Source organism: Catharus ustulatus, chromosome 11, assembly GCF_009819885.2.
Source record: "Catharus ustulatus isolate bCatUst1 chromosome 11, bCatUst1.pri.v2, whole genome shotgun sequence".
Classification (NCBI taxonomy): Eukaryota; Metazoa; Chordata; class Aves; order Passeriformes; family Turdidae; genus Catharus; species Catharus ustulatus.
The window spans coordinates 17409666-17426258 of record NC_046231.1 but is presented as its reverse complement, the minus strand read 5'-3'; the positions used below and the strand labels follow the sequence as shown (position 1 = coordinate 17426258).

At 44.2% G+C, this 16593-nt stretch overlaps 2 protein-coding genes across 3 annotated transcripts; both read right to left on the bottom strand.

Annotated features, from left to right (window-relative positions):
- Nucleotides 1-1473: 1473 nt before the first annotated feature.
- On the bottom strand, nucleotides 1474-10711 carry LOC117001265 (arylamine N-acetyltransferase, liver isozyme-like). 2 transcript variants are annotated; one of them, XM_033069452.2, is made up of 2 exons: nucleotides 10625-10711; nucleotides 1474-2369 (listed from the first exon to the last, which is right to left on the bottom strand). In XM_033069452.2, the coding sequence occupies exon 2, from the start codon at nucleotides 2362-2364 to the stop codon at nucleotides 1474-1476; it is 891 nt and encodes a 296-aa protein (XP_032925343.1). In that variant the 5' UTR covers nucleotides 2365-2369; nucleotides 10625-10711. The 2 variants fall into 2 exon arrangements, with proteins under 2 accessions (XP_032925343.1, XP_032925342.1); XM_033069451.2 differs by lacking the exon at nucleotides 10625-10711 and adding an exon at nucleotides 5040-5190.
- On the bottom strand, nucleotides 6794-10713 carry LOC117001266 (arylamine N-acetyltransferase, pineal gland isozyme NAT-3-like). The gene is made up of 2 exons (XM_033069453.2): nucleotides 10625-10713; nucleotides 6794-8836 (listed from the first exon to the last, which is right to left on the bottom strand). The coding sequence occupies exon 2, from the start codon at nucleotides 8827-8829 to the stop codon at nucleotides 7957-7959; it is 873 nt and encodes a 290-aa protein (XP_032925344.1). The 5' UTR covers nucleotides 8830-8836; nucleotides 10625-10713; the 3' UTR covers nucleotides 6794-7956.
- Nucleotides 10714-16593: the final 5880 nt, after the last annotated feature.

Sequence of the window (16593 nt, the reverse complement as noted above, 5' to 3'; positions counted from 1 at the left end):
TTGCAAGCCAGCATTTTGCAGTGGAGGGTGTTCATCTGTGCCCTGATGGGTGCCAAGGTGTTGCAGGCTGTGTGTCCCTGAGCTCCATGGTGCACAAATGATTCTTCTTTGCCCACACAGGAACTTCTTCAATCTGTTGAACTCCTCAGCTGCAGCAGGGAACTGTGGAGCTGCCACACCTAATGAATTCCATGGCAAATATTTATTTGCATTTATTTGCATTTCTGCTCTAAAACCTGGCCTCTTACATCCTCAAAGCATTGCAGTGCTGTTTATTTAATTCTCCCCCAGTCAAACCTGTCTCCCCTTCATTGGATGGAGGTGGAATATCAGAGGAGATCTCTTTGAGAAAGGCAAAGAGCACATTAGACTGCACCTGGGGAAGCACCTGAGTTTTAGGCACATCAGGTGATTGACTAAAACAAGCACCAAAGTCTTTTCCTTGGCTGGTGTTCTTCTGTTGCTCTCTTTCATGGCACATCCTGCACAGTACCACAGGCATCATCCTGTAAAAGGCTTCTGTGCTATGGATTTGTGGCTGAGAAACCACACTGCTGGCATGTCCTCACTTCCCAGGCATTTCTTTTGCATCCACACTTTGTAAGGTAGCTTTTGTGCAGAATACTGTTTGTAATAAATACAAAGATTTTTATCTATAATATTGTCATGTCCTCTTGACATCTCATGAAGGTTTGGTGCCAAAAGTTTAGATTATAGTTTGCAAAGATTGATCTTTTTTTCCAGTTTTGATACCAAAAGCCGGATTTTTAAGAACTGTTGAATCATCTCATCTTCTACAGATTTTATTTTGAATTCAGAGACACAGATAAATCAGACTCAGCAAAAGTGTGTACTCAAAATTAGAGAGATTTGGGGGGGCTTAGCTACTCTTGGATAAATATCTTACTTTAATTTCTGAAAAAGGAACAGCACTCAAGTCTTTCAACTTTTCATAAGCTAATCAGCACCTAATGGTGACTTGTTCTGAGAAAAAGTCTAAAAAGCCAAAAAGACTTTTCTAAAAAGTCTTTAAAAGCCAAATTCAGCTCCACTTTAAGACTGTTAAGGGAAGTGAATAATTTGTAAAAGTCGCTGAGAAGATTGGAAATAATGCCAAAAAAGGTTAGGGATTTTTAATGTAAAATGGTAACACAGCCCTCCTTCTGCATCATTTTGGTCTCATTTGACACAAAATGTATCAATAAAATGACTTCTTGAGAAGGTGAACAAAAAGTTAAGGAGTCAAAAAACAATTTCCAGATGAGCAAAACAAAGCTAGTAAGATGTTTGGTTTCTAAAGAAGGAGAGGTTTAATAAAAAATATGCAATCGATATATGCAGTTAATTAGCCATGTACTGGAATTTACCAAGCTTTGTGACTAGCTTGAGTTAAAAATGAGATTATTGTAATTAATGTTAATTTTGGAATTTTCCTCTTGGCTATTTAAAGATCCATCTAGCCCAGCGTTACAGTTAGATCTGATCCACTAAATTAGGTGGCAAGCCACGAACATTTACTGGTACAAGTTTGTTCTCCAGTACTATACTGAATTTATCTTTCAGTGTCTTCTCAACCTCTTCATCTGTAAGGGTTGTGATGTTCACCAGGTCCATGTCCTCTGTGTACTTGTACTTCATCTCAGTGAAGGTCCATCCAACTAAGGCAAGGAGCCCATTGGTTGTTTGGAGAGAGCAGATTGACTTCTTCCTGAGGATGTTGTCTGGAGACACTTGGAGGTAGGAATTTAGCTCCTGGAAGTCATCTATATGCCGTGGCTTGAGAGTAAATCTATATATTTTTCGGATATTCCCCAGGTCTGGAGTATGAGGGATGTCATTATTGCTGTTCTCAGGAATATAATGCTTCCTTTTGACTTTCTCCAAGTACCAGGTGCCATTGTCTTCCATGAGGTGGAAAATGCCAGGGACCTGGGGTTGGTCCTTCCCAGAAATCAGCATCAGTGGCTGCCACATCTGGTAGGCACCACCAAAGCCAGCATCTACTATGTAGGAATCTCCCTGGATCTCCACCTTCAGCAGGATGTGGTTCATCTCAGCAGTGTATCCCTTCTCTGCTGGGTCATAGCTGTTTGCACCAAGAATACAGACTTCATAGCCTAATTCTTGCAAGGCCCAAAAGAGGAGGTGGTTGATTTCCAGGCACCATCCACCACGTTTCTTTCTCACAATCTTGTTGTAAGTAGACTGCAAATCCAGTTCGACAGCCTCGCCACAATGCATGCTGAGGTTCTCAAAAGGAATGGCCTGGATGTGATGCTGGAAGATGGCTGTCAGAGTCTGCAAGTCTGCATCCTTATGGGGCTTGTTGTAAGATATTCTTCCAAAATACTCCTGGATGTTCATTTTGCCTGTGTGAGCAGAAAAGAAACCAGTTACTGCTGTGCAGCTGTCAAGGGGTTCACTCCTGTTTCTGTGAACCAGCCTGCAAATTTAGTCTGGGCCATTTTATTGAGAATCTAAAAGAATTACAAATATTTTTTTAAAAAGAGACAATGACAGGAGCAGGTGGCAATAATGCTTTCCCTCAGGGGCTGCCTTCAAACCAGGTGGATGTTTCTCCCATGGGAACACACAGCACATATCATAACAGAATCTCTGGCCACATGACAAAACTTTTCAAAAATCAAGAAACAACAGGTTTGCAGAAAAGCTGCCACACCATACCAGCCTAAAAGTCACAGCAAGATCTTACTGTTTCTATTACCATACCAGGTAAGAAATTCTTTCTTTATCCCACAGGTAATTTAACTGGAAGGTTTTGCATTCATGGATTCAGTTAACTGGGATTAACATCTCAGTGTGTCACCATTTCAGACAGGTTTCCAGGTGAAGTAGATCGTTGTTTTCTTAATCTCTTAAATTTCTCTGGGGAGTTTAGCTGAGGTTTTGGCTGTGAAAGGAAGGGACTTTAATTTTTCAAACCTAAGGATCAGAGGAATTGATCTAAAAGTACATACAAGGCATATTCATCATCTTTTGGTTTCTTTGACTATCTTTTACAAACAAAAGGCTTTAGTTTCAGATCAAATTATTGGAAATATTTTGTGTCTTTGAATCTCTGATCTCCTTCGTTAGCAGAAAGACACTGTCATTGGCACTGGTTGTGTGGTCAAGATACAAAAGGTTCCCTGTAAGACTTCTAATTCAGTGACTCATGTTCTCTCTGCAAGGATTTATTTTGCCTTTAGTTTAGATTTAATTTGGCTTTTTTCCATGCAAGGATATTTGTTGTTCAGAACAATTCACAATCTGTTAAGGGCTGTGTTAATTTCCAAAAAGTCTGAGGATTTCTTGGTTCCTTCACCTGGCTGAATGTTCCCTGGGAGGATTTTCCAAAAATCCTTGATGTGGATGAGATGGGACAGACTCCCTTCCACTGAATATTCTCAGCTTTGGTCCAACTGTTTCCCTCCAGCAGTTTGACCCCCATGTCCATGCCAGAAGCTTGTGATAATCCCACCTCAAATCCACATGTGGAAGTGCCCCCATCCCAGCAGATGAGCACATCCAACCTCTAGACTTTAACCCCAGTCCTGATGCCAGCAGCACGACTCACATGACTTGGTTGTACAGCCCCTGATCTGCACTCGTACCAACATTCAGACTGGCTAATGCAAACCCACAGGAAAATGTGATAGAATACAGAATTATCCCAATAAAGAAACAAGAAATAAACATTTTCACTTCAAAAGGACCCAAAGAGTCTACATGAAAAAACAGTAATGTCCCTTTGATACTGCATTTTATTATTTTTCCCATCCCTTTTTTCAGGACAAGGGCACTCATCTCTGGCAGGATCTCCTTGGAAACACTTGTAGAAAGCCATTTCCTTCCCAACACACAGCACACGTGTTCATTGGCAGGCTCATCCTCTGGTACTCTGCCTCATTTTTATTTCTATTCTCACTTTCAGCAGTTTTACATAGGAAGATAGAAACAGCTTTACTCCATGAGGGTGCTGAGCTGAACCTCTGTGACCAGCAGGACTCTAGAGGAGTGCATCAGCCTGGTGGGTCTGAGGTTTGGAATTCACCTTCAGGTAAAACCAGATCAGTCCCTGCCCTGGGTGAGCAGCAGCAGCCCTGATGCCCTCCCTATAACCCATCTCCTGGCTCTGGGAGTCCCCATTACACAGGGAAAGCAGAGGATAAAACCAGCTCCCCTCATCCAGCCATGCAGAGCCCCCATGGGATGCTGACAATGAGGCTTCAGGGAAATACATTGGGAAAGCATTTTGGGAAATTCCCTGCCCATGCCTCAGTTTCCCCAGCTGCCCTTTCTCTGGCCTCATCAATTTAAAGTCTTGCTCCAGAGACAGCCTTGTGGTGGCTGACAGAATGTGCTCTGATCTCAATGAATACTTAAAGAGGTTTAAGTATAATAAAGCTGCACTACAAGATCGTTGGCATTAGGGAGCATCCACATAAATCAGCATTTACTCCCTCGCTTTCCTGGAGAAAGATTTTTCCTTGGCACAGCAAACCCTGTCCCAGGGGACATTCTGCTTTCCAAAACTGAGTTACCAAATATCCTGAGCCTCAGTCCAGATCTCAGCCTTGGTTGCTTCTGGCCCTGCAGCAGCTGAGCTTTGCTCAGCGCTCCTGCAGCGTGGTGGGTAGTGAGATTCAGATGTTAGTTCTGCCTGTCTGCACCCGTCCCTCGGGATCACTGGGTCCTTTTGTAATTAGGCTGAATATCAGGATCAGTTCTTTGCTAAAAATCATGAGGGACTTCCAAGGCTGGATCCTCTCGCACATGCCTACACTGTTTGTTTGATTCCAAGTTACACTGTGAGGCAATAGCTGCATTTTTCATACACTCTGGCTCAGCATAAAGCATTAGTTTAACTCTCAAACGCTCTGTGTTGCACTTGGAACACTCCCTTGCACCAGTCCTGGGCTTCCTGTAGTTTATGCTTTGCTAATACACCTGCAGGGCTGTGCACAGGGGTGGGCTTTCCCAAAGGGGCTGACCCAAAGCTGCAGGAGGAAGTTAAAGATCAGGCATGCAGCGCTTACCTCTCAGGCACTCAGCTCAGGCTTTCCACCCTGGGCTGTCCAAAGTTCCCAGCAAGGGCTGCACTGGCAACTGCTGCTCTTAAAGGTCCAGGCTGCCCTTACTGCCTGTCAGGGACAGCCTTATGCTCCAGCAGGGCAGCCAAAGAGGGCAGAGAGCTTCTTCTTTTATAGTAGTTTATATTCTGATGGTTTTCCTGGTTTATTTGTATTGGCATGGAAAGCCCTGCTATGCAACTCATTGTGTTAGGTGCTGCACGGAGAGCCTGAAAATGATCCAGTCCCCAAACTGCTTGTAATACTGAGGAGATTTTAACCTTCCATGTCACTGAATGACAGCTGAAGTGCAAAGCATGGGTATCATGAGCAATTTTTATAAGTGGTTATAACCTATAAACCCATCCTCAACCCTGCAGGTCACCCAGGGGCTTCAGTGTCTGGGGCACCTTGGTGGATGCTCCCATCCTAAAGCAGCAAAGCACTCCTGCAAAAATGATGCAGATTTTACATTGTTGACACTGATGTGGTCTGGATCTCTGTAGGAAGTAACTTATGATAGACAGAGAGTAATCCAGGGCAGGAAGTCACTGATTTATTGGCAGGGATGGCAACTGTTGAAATAATCTGAGCTATTCCTCGTGGCTGACACCAGCCCTCACAAAGTAACACGGTCAGATTTGCCAAGACACATAGTTGTCTAAATGTCTAATGGGTTCAAAAAGAAGCCATGTCCTTCAAAAGGGAAGATCCTGCTCCCAGGGAGCTCTGAGCTCCCTGAACCTGCTGTGCCTTTAAGTACTTGCCTCCAAAGTTAGTGATAAGGAAAAAACAAACCGGTGCAAGCTGAAACAAAACCTTTTTTTTTTTTTTTCTTTTTTTTTTTCCTTCCAACAGCAAGTTTCACTGTGTTGCTCAGCAGTACACTGTGCCTCTGTGGGTGAGCAGGAGCGCTGAGCTGTGCAGGGGCACATGCTCCAGAAGATGAGTCAGCAGAAAGAAAAGTTTCTTCTCTCCTGATCCTACTGATCTCCCTACTCTGATCTTAAAGGTCTGTGATTTTATAGCTCTGGACTTGAAGGTCTGTGATTTAATAGCTCTGGACTTGTTCCCCTGAGCCTATGGGACAGCACAAAGTGCAGGAAACACCCTGACATAGGAGCAGGCACAGCCCTTTTAGGTGTTTCCTATATTCCCACAAAGGATGGAGATTCTTGGCTCTGTGTGGATCTTCTCCTGCCCCACAGCTTTGCAAGACCTGCCTGGACTTTTACCTGCATCCCAATCTTTGTCCCTGCTGTCCCACTGACTTTAGCTCTCCCTTTAATTTGGGGGCCACAGAAAAACACAGGTCATAAACAAGCCAGATTCTGGGACAATTTCTTCTGATCATTTGTGTTGCTTCTGATTATTTGTGTTTTGTTTATGTCCACACCATAAGGAGCCTCTCTTTCTTTTACAACCATATTTCATTTTCTCATAGGATGGGAGGGCCTCATGTGCTACAAAGAACTATTGCACCCCTGCAGCCAAGCACACATAAGTGAATTTGACTCTGGGAAGACAAGGGTTTCAGGAGCTTGCTGTGTCTCTAAGAAATACAATTTGAACATGCAGAATAGCAGCTTTTATTAAATCTAAACTGATAGTTCTAGAAAGCTGCACATGCTGCATAACAAGTGAAAAAAGGTTCAGTGAGTTATTGTGTTTTTAAAAGCCTTAGCTGGAAAATATTAGCACATACAAATAATCATGACAACTTCAGTGATTAATGACTTCTTTTTATTATTTTGGGAATACATGCTGTAATTTGGGGGGAAAAAAACATCTGAATTATTCTAGTTCACAGTGCTTGCTTTTTTTATTTAATTGTAATTCACTAATATAATTTGCTTAATTATAAGTGCATAGTTGTAATGCTTCCAAGATGTGTACAAAAAGGAACATCAAGCATCTTCTCAAAGGGCAAAGTGGTCACATTTGAGTAATTTCTCCTACTAGAAATCTTACCCGTTAGGTATGTGATTAAGATTCATCGTTTCTCCTTATATCAATATAATTAGTATCACTGCAAACACATCCTCAGCAGAACAGATATGTTTCAGAAAAATAATTCTGTGCATGTGTTTTGGTTCAGCCATTATAATTAACGTGCAATAACACCCAGAGTAGAATCTGATGAAAGGAACCTGAATTCCCAGCAGTCTGCTGCTGAGTGCGAGCAAACAAAACGCTCTGAGATGTTTTCAGTTCAAAGAAATGCTGTTCTTTGGTTATGTCACCAAGAGAACAGGAGCTGTGCAAAGTCTGAAACAACACAGAATTGTTACTAACATTTCTTATCATTGCTTCTAAGTCATAAATAACCTGTCCTCAAGTACTCACATGGTTTGCATGGGTGTGGGATGACCTGCCACGGGCTGTGGATGTGACAGCAAAAAGAACAGGCTTATGGCTTAACTGGAGAAACTCAGCACAGGATGTCTTTGTGGGTTTTGGCTATTATATTCCCAAAATAATATAGTATTAATTTAAGAGGCAGGTATGATTTTCCCCAGGTGGCAGAACCACTTAATAAAGACAAAGACATACAGCTCCATCGTTCTGCCCAGCTACACTGGGTGTGTTTAGAAAAGCTTTTAAGAGATGAAAGGAGTAGGGAATGGGCTGAGTCTGTTTCCTGCTAAGCACAAACAGAAGGGCAATGGTTTGATTGAGCTAGGCAGAAATAATTTGTACCCAACCTAAAAAGAAATGCAGGAATAGTTGTGAAAATCCATTTATTTTCCAGACTCTTGCTAGTAAGTTCTGCCTTACACTGGTTTAGATGGAAGGAGAAAGATTAACCTTTGGATGCTTGTCAGAAAGAGAGGGAAGAATTTCCTGCAATGCCACTGAATTGAATTGTAATTCAGGCAGTGAGTTAGAACACAGACAGCTTGCTCGTATTGGCAGGCACAAATTTCTTGTCTAGTGTTATATTGAATTTCTCCTTCAGTGTTTTCTCTATTTCTTCATCTGCAAGCATTCTGATTTCCACAAGATCCATATTGTCCCTGTAATTGTACTTCATCTCAGTGAGTTTCCACCCCACCAGTGCGCGGATGCCGTCGGCGGTCTGCAGGCTGCAGACGGACTTGGTGACAAAGAGCGAGTCAGGGGCTGTCTGCAGGTGATCATTGCAGCTCCTGAACTCCTCAATGTCTCGTGGCTGAAGGGTGAAGAGATAAATCCGACGGCAAACTTCATCTTCTGCATTTTGGGAAGTCGAGGTGCTCTGGTTGACAACCAACTGCTTCCTTTTCACCTTCTCGAGGTACCAGGTCCCACTCTCCTCCTGAAAACGAAAGATCCCAGGAGTCTGAGGCTGATCTGTCCCTGAAACCAGCTCCATTGGCTGCCACAGCTGGTAGGGCATCCCAAACCCCCCATCCACAATGTAGGATTTGCCATCAAGCTGCACTAGCAGCAGCAGATGATCGATTTCCTCTGCATAGGCGTCCATCTCTGGGAAAAAAACGTTTGCTCCCAGAAGGGTGACATCGTAGCCAAGAGTTTTCAGGACCCAAGACAGAAGGTAGTTGTTTTCCATGCACCAGCCCCCACGTTTCTTCTTCACTATCTTGTTGTAGGTCGCCTCCAGGTTCAGCTCAATTCTTTCTCCACAGTGGATGCTGAGGTTCTCAAAGGGGACGGCTTGGATGTGGTGCAGGAATATATCTGACATGGTAGCCAGGTCTGGCTTATTGTGGGGGCCTCGGTAAGAAATTCTGTCCAAATACTCCTTGATGTCCATGCTGCCTCTGAGAGAAGGGTGGGGAAAAACAATAGGTTGTGTCAGAAATGGTGGAAGGCTCTTCCCCACCCCTTATAATGGGGTGCTCAGAAGAGGAGGATTTGGCTAATGTCTGTATCAAAGGCAGCTGAGTGATAGTGCTGAGAGAAGCCAATGGGACGCTGCTGATGAGCACAAATGTTATTTTTATTTGCCTCTTTTACAGCTGTGACGAGAGGCTCCAGCTGTGCTAAGCATATTTCAGCAGAGTTCCTGCCCAGCAAAGCTACAAATCTCTGTAGAAAGGAACAAAAGCAGTAGCAGCAATGTTTCCCTGCTAGAAATTACAGGAACTGAGACTCTCCAGATCTGAACTGCTTTGCTCGTGGTTTGACTCAGCAGAGCAGAAGCAGAAAATAAATCCTCCCACTCTTGCACTGTGATCCAGAATCTCTTCTTGCTACCAAATCTAAGCAAATCTGTCCTGCCATGATGCTTCATTCATTATTTAGGCAGCCAGACACAAGCTGGTCTCACCTGCTCTCCATGCTGGCAGAAGCTGATGTGACCTGGAGTGCAGAAGGCTTTTTTAGGACAAAAAAGGCTGTGGGAGGTTTTCTGCTGCATCTGCTGTGAGCTGCTCCCCACAGCACAGCTCAGCTCCCCAGTCCTGCTAATCACAGCCCTCCTCCAGCAACAGGAGGAAACCAAGGTTTGGGCCTAAACCACAGGGTTCAAGGGCCTCACATTTTCTGAGATCATTTTTTGTGATGCAATTGCACCTTCTGCTCATGGTTTTCCCATATCTGGGATGACACAGGGCTCAGTGCAAAGCTATTTCACAAACACGGGGGTGGAAAGCAGCTTGAGCCCTCCCAGCCCTTGATGGAAAGGATTTAGGATTTTGATGGAGCCAAGTACTGTTGTTATTTCTCCCCAGGCACTGCTAAATTTCAGACATCTGTAAGTATGGAGCAATGTTGTTCCCATTATTGACCTAAGAGGTGCCAAAATGCTCTCAAGTTCCTGTATGCAACTCCCAAAGTAAAACCAAAAGAAAAACATCCAACTGTTCAACAGGATTATATTCCCAATCTGATGGAAAATGGCATACCCAAAATCATATGGGAATTTTGTTCATCTACTGAAAGAAAACAAAGAAAATGAAAAATTCCCATCCTGGCAGAAGCAGAGGGTGCCATGGTTTGGGCTCCCACATAACTTTTAGGATAGAGGCTTTGCAGAGCTCTGACTCTTGCCTCATGGCCACCACTGTGTCTCACCATCCGAGCAGGACTGAGTGATCATGATGGGGTTAAAAGCATCAGAGTCAGGAGATTCTCTTCATTCAGCTTTTGGCTGTTCCCAGAATTTTCCCAGAACTACAGTTCTATTCATTTCTGAAAACTTGGCACAAGCTTAGTTCTTGCTGTGTGAATTTTAAACCAGTATCCCAGTTAAACTAGTTGTTCCCTTTTTTCCCCTTCCTTTCCCTCTGCCACAGCATGCAGAACAAGTGCAGTAACTTTTTACTCACAGGGGAAATGTTGGTGTGGGTTTGTCTGTCTGTCCATCTCTTGAGGGTGTTTACAGGGCTGTTTAAATGGGGCTTGCTGAAATAAGGCAGATGGCACAAATGCCAGAGTTGCTTGAGGCTCACAACTGAGTAAATAAGCCAGCTATCCACAACACCTAGCAGCTGAGCTGCCTGCTCTGCCCTGTCACCATTTCTGCTGTGTTTTGTCCCCAGGCAGATTTAACTTCCTGGTTTGAGAGCTCTCAGCTACCAAGATCCGGGGTTAAGGAAAAGACTTACCTGGAAAATCAGTTCAAGTGCCCGTGCACCTCCGGGGCTTGGGGTGGTTCTAGGCTAAAGCAAGGCTCTATGCTCTGCTTAGCACAGACAGGGCTTGAGGACTGCTCTCCAGCTGCTCTTCAGGGGAATGTCCTTTCCTTCAACTTGCTTTCACCCGCCTCTATCAGATTGCAATAGCTGGGGAAAAAAAAAAAAAAAAAAAAAAACAAACGCGAAGGGTGGAGCGTGAGAGCTGGAGCGAGCCAGCAAAGCCAGCAGCAGGGTGAACCTGGATGTTGTTAGAGCACAGGCTGCTTCACATTTGCACCTGTTTGATGCTGTCTGCAGCCCTGCTCAGGCTGTCACCAAAATGTTTTTGTTTCAGCAGCTTGCTGGATGCACTCAGGTGATGTAGTTTTTTACTCCCAGTGATTAGATTATTATTTGTTTGGAAATGTGGGGAAGGAAAGCTTGCATGCATTCAGTCTGAGGAGGTTTCTGCACTGTTTATGAAGAACAGCAAGGTTTTAGCACAGTAACCTGCACCTGCAACCTGCTTACCCCAGTCTGCAGCACAGGAGCTTCAGTGCTGCCTTTGCTTCCTTTGCTCTGTGTGATTTCCATGTGGTTTTTAGTACAGCAAATTTCATAGAATATAAGAAAGCACTGGGCCAGCAGTGTGTCTCCTTTGGTCTTTGCCCACAGGAATCACCTGCAGATGTTGTTGATGGTGAGGATGCTCTTGGCACAGTAATGACTGAAATTTTAACACACAGAGAGCTCCATCCTCTCAGAATATTTCATATTGCTTCTGTATCTCCCAATTTTGCTTGCATTTTGTCAAGTCTCACTAATTCCCTGACATCTACAGCTGGATCTTCCCTGTTAGCTCCCCAACAGTAGTTTCAGCCCTTCACATGTAGTGTCAATGCCAAGTTCCATTCAAACACTGATTTATTGGGATAATTAGCAGAGATAATAAATCAGATGAAACTAAGATGTCTGTGATAACCCATTACACAGCTCCACTTCCACACCAAAATTTGGCTCTTTATCATCCCATCAGTGGCTGGTGTGTGACCCCACAAGAGAGAGCCCATGCCCAAGCCACAGGATGCTGAAAGGAAAGGAGAACCTGCCCTCATCAGGCTTATCTGGGCAGATCCAAATCAGTACAAAGAGAAAGTTTGTACTGCTGTCTGGATCTTGCAGATCTTCTCTTCCTGCAGACCCTTATTTTGACAGGGAGAAGCCTGATGGAAACCATCCTGAAATTCCATGGACCTGTCTGTACAACTTGTGAGGAGACCCATCCATGCTCCTTGTCCAGAGTTATTTGGGACCAGTAGTAGTTATTTGGGTGCCAGAACTGAGCACTTGCCATGTTCCCTTATGTGAACTGGCTCAGGGTCAGTTCCAGGGAACTCTGGGGTCCTTTTTAAATACAGGTGTTTCCTGACCCCAAAGGAGGAAAACCCATTTCCCTGGTACTTTGACACTCAGATTTCTCAACTTCTCTCCCTAAAACCCATCTCATAGGTTTTTTCTTCCATGTCTTTCAACTTCTCATCCCCTGCATCACTCTCCTTTTTCTTCATGCACATTTTACAGCCAAGCCATTTAAACCACGAGCTCCCAGGTGTGCCCAAGGCCAGCACAGGGCAAAGCTCAGTCAGGGAGTGCTAAAGGTAGGGAAAGGCTGATCCTGAGCCCCAAGTCTGTTCAGTGCCATGCCAAATCATCAGGGCCAATTCCAGATGGGGCAATAAACTGCAATCAGAGCAGTGGGCAATGGCCTCAACGTGCCCTCACCTGTCCCCAGGAGCCACAAAGGGCAGAGCCCAGCTTGGGCCAGCTGGGATGGGAGCACAACCTCAGGGTGAGCATGCAAATGGGAATGTCCTTGGAAAGGACACTGCTGTCCACCTGGACACTGAAATGCCATTTCCCAACCTTGGCAGGAGCTGGAGCTGGCTGAGATTTTTCCAGAAGATCCTCAGTGTAATTGCACTCACTTTTATATAAAATGCTGACAGCATTAAAATTAATACTGAAATCCTTCTCTCATCCTAACTCTCCTGAGAGGCCTCATCAAATATCCCTCCCTGCTTTAATGGAGCATTGGAAGCTGCAATATTTGCTTGGGGAAATAAAAGCATTGGGTGCCCTATGTGAGGTAAAAGTCAAGTGTCTGCTCCCTTCCATAATCAGCTCTCTGGCACAATGTGTAACAAATGAAGGTATATTATGTTATGTTATATATTTTATGTTTTGTTATATGATGTGTTGATATGTTATTACAAGGATGCTTAATATACAAACTATATATATATGTGTATGTGTATATATGTATACACACATATAAATATAGATAGATAGATATAGATATTCCAACCTGTGCACCACATGCAAAAAATACTGTTTCAATATTTTTTAAGAGGAAAATATTCTCAAATAATGTAAAGGTGAAATGACCAAAGGAGAGTTACATCTGTATGAGTACAAGGGGGTGATGAGAGTTTGCTCAGCCTCTGAAATTCCTTTGGTGAGATATATATATTTATTTCCAACCTCTGGAGGAAAACAAATCTATGTAAATATGGCCAAATGCAGCAGCAGTCACCATTTATGAGCTGTGGAATTACCAAGCCTCACCCTCAGCAGGGTTAAATTGTCCCCATTCTCCACAGCCACATGGCAATGGCAATGCTGGAAAATTCCACTCACCTGGCTTTGGGCCTCCTCCTCAAAAAGCTCCTTGAAAACCAAACTGCTGTTTCAGTGCAAAAAGCCTCGTGGACTTCAGTGGGAATCTGCATCAGTCATAGTTTAGGCAATCAACCTGGAAGCATGCAAAGTAGGAACAATTACACAAGTTCTGTCATTCCCATTACTCAGGCTTTATCTACATATATATATTTTTTTTTTTTTTTTGGAGGTAGATGGGAAGAAAACCTTTTATCTCAGTGAAGAGTGTCACAGTGGCAGCAAAGGGGAAAAAAAGCAACTGTGTCTTTGGAAAACACATTTTCATTACAATGTGCTAACACACATCACAGAAATAATATATGTTTGTGATGACAAAGTATTCCCATCCCTCCACTGCTGAATTTGCTGTACAAGTGGGGAAAAGAAAGGAGAGATGCTCTGGATTAAAAATGCTCTCCCAGATTTACCTTTACTGGGATTTTATTTGCTTTCTGCCCTGCAGGTGCTCAGAGGGACACACTCCCAGGTGGCACTGCAGGGACTCATGCACACTCAAATTCCCTTTTCACAGGTTTTTATCTGCCTGCCCTGTATGTTTACAGCTGGTGTGGACACACAAAGCGATGTGCACCATTGAGGTGCATGGAAAAGAAGAGAGGTGAAGTTTTCATGCCTGGAGCAGGCGGGGAGCAAATTCCTCCCAGCTCAGGATGAATTGTGCATGGATTTGCTGACTGACACACTGCACTGTGGTACCTGAGGGGGAATGGGAGGAGGAACAATTCCTCCAGGAGTTTGGGAGGGGCTGAGAGCTGGGAAGCAGGTTTTAGATGTGATCAGTGCAGGGAGTCATATTCTGGAGTGCAGATGGGGAAAGAAATTCCGTTGTAAATTTTAGCTGGTGGGATCTAAAATCACATCCACTGCTGCTCTGGGAGCTGAGTGAATCTTGTAAAAAAAATAATTCATGTTGCTGAACCTAGTCAGAAATCCAGCATCCAGGAATCCAGCTCAGCCAAGAATCATCCCTTTCCCAAAAAAAAGCTACACACCTGCTGTGATGTCCCAGACATTACCCAGAATAGTATTATTCTTTTTTTCTAGCAAGGAGCAATTTGATCCTTGATTATAAAGTCTACTGAATGCCCTTTGCTATGAGATGATGAACCTGATTAATTTGACTTCATCCCTGGCCAATTTCATCCCATAAGGTAAAAGGCAACTAATTTCCTTGCAGTGGTCATGGTACTTTTTACCTCATCACACCGTTGCAAATTGATGCTACACCCAGGGCAGTGTCTCCTCACAGGCAGGTGCTGAGGATTCTGTCACGATGGAAGATTGTCCATCTTCCAAACCCTTATTAAATAGTGAAATTCTGGCCAAATAGTCCTTGAAAAGCAACCACCTGCTTTTTAAGCATCTAGAGGCACATCTCTTCTGCTCCTCTATTTAAAATAAATAGAGCTGTCATGGAGAAAAGCCTGTGGTTCAGCCACGTCCCTCTGAGACCAAACCGAGCACTACATTTGTCAATTCACACTAATGCTATTTTTAATTGCTTTCTCAGCAGTTGTGCTGGGACCTGCCCAGCACCAGGCTCTGCACCTTGTGTTTCAGTGCAGCCCCTGCCATCCCCTGGGCCACACAAACAGACTCAAACATGATGTTGACAAATACATTGTTGTCTCTGGGGCTGGAGGCTGAGACCCTGAACCCGGGGTGGTGATGGAATAAAGTGCCTTCAACTCAGGATAGCTTTCTGCTGAAATATCCGAGCTGTGCAAACCCTTTGGGAAATTTCCAAGATGCAGCAGGACTCAGCAGCCAGCCAGGCCAGCTCAGCAGCTGAAATGTCCTTTTTCCTTGTTTTCCAGCTTCCATGAGTGGCTCCAGGTGCTCCCCAGCTCTGCAGGGAAGATGGGGCGAGCAGGTCTGTCAATCCTTCCCCTTCATGCCCATGAAAGCACTAAGCAACCTCATCAAATCATCTGTGTTTTGCCAGGTCCTTACCCAATTTGCCATTATTCCTCTGTCTGTCAGCATAGCTAATGGCTTTCCAGACAGCATTGTATCAAAATCTTTACTGAAATGCAGCGCCTGAAGTCCCACTACACATTTCTTCCTCCTAGAAAACCTCATACCTAATCATAGAAACCCAGTAGTTAATTTGTGCTCCCATTTTTAATGAACTCCCATTGTGTGGCTGTTGCTCACAACAGTCAGAGGCAGCCACAGCATCTGATGTCCCTGAATCTGTCTCTTCCCTTACACGCCTGTCTGAGGGATATTCTCCAGCGGCATCCAAAATCAGACAGTGAGAATGTATATTCTGCTTTCAGCTATTAATTGAGAGACTAAACCTGCCTGGCTGCTGGGGACTCAAGGGAAGGGCTTGGAAATTGGCTGAGAGCTTGCTTCTCAACTTTTGTCAAAGCAGCTCCCGAATGTTTCATCATACGAAAATTTGCCTGCAAATTTATGCGGCCACAAAGATTCCTGGGTTAAAGCTGCAAAAATCAATTCACCACTGCATCAGTTCTCCATCCCCACTGTAACTCCAGCTAACCTCTCTGATTGGGTTCTCATCACTCTGCACAATGAAGACATAAATAGGCAATGTCTATTTATGCCCCATCCTCTCTGGAGAAATATTTTCTTTTAATTCTTTGCCCATTAATGTGCCATTAATGGGGTTCAGCCCCAGCAGGGTGCTTGGGCAGAGCTGAACTCCAGCCTGACCAAGTGGGCATGACTGTGGCCAGATTGCCTGGCTGAAATAACCAGAAGAAAAACACTTATTTTTTTTAAACTGCCATCAGTCAATCAGTAACCTGGAGCGGAAAACACTCAATCAACATCACAAAACCAGTTAGTTCCTATTGCTGCCAAGCACAGACCCAAATCCTGCTTTGGTTCAAGATGCAAACCTGAATTGTAGCTCTGCTGCCAGCTGGCATTCCCTCTTTATTTGCCTTTTCCCTTGGTGTGTGCCTGGCACTGAGGCAGAGCTGCTGCCACACCACATATTCCAGCCACGGAATTGGGTTCATTTTGCTTTCCCCTCCCTGGGGACTAGCTCATACTTTCAAAGCTGCACATCATTTTATTAGTTCTATTCCCAGTCTCCAAAACGTCAAGTTTCTTTTATATGAATGTGCTGCAATTTAGTACCATCAGCAAACTCTGCTGAAGCAGGGAGAAATGCAGACCCAGGGAAGATCCCTGCAGAAATCATCCCCCAGCCCTTCCACAGCTGTGGCACTTTGCTCTCTGTCAGC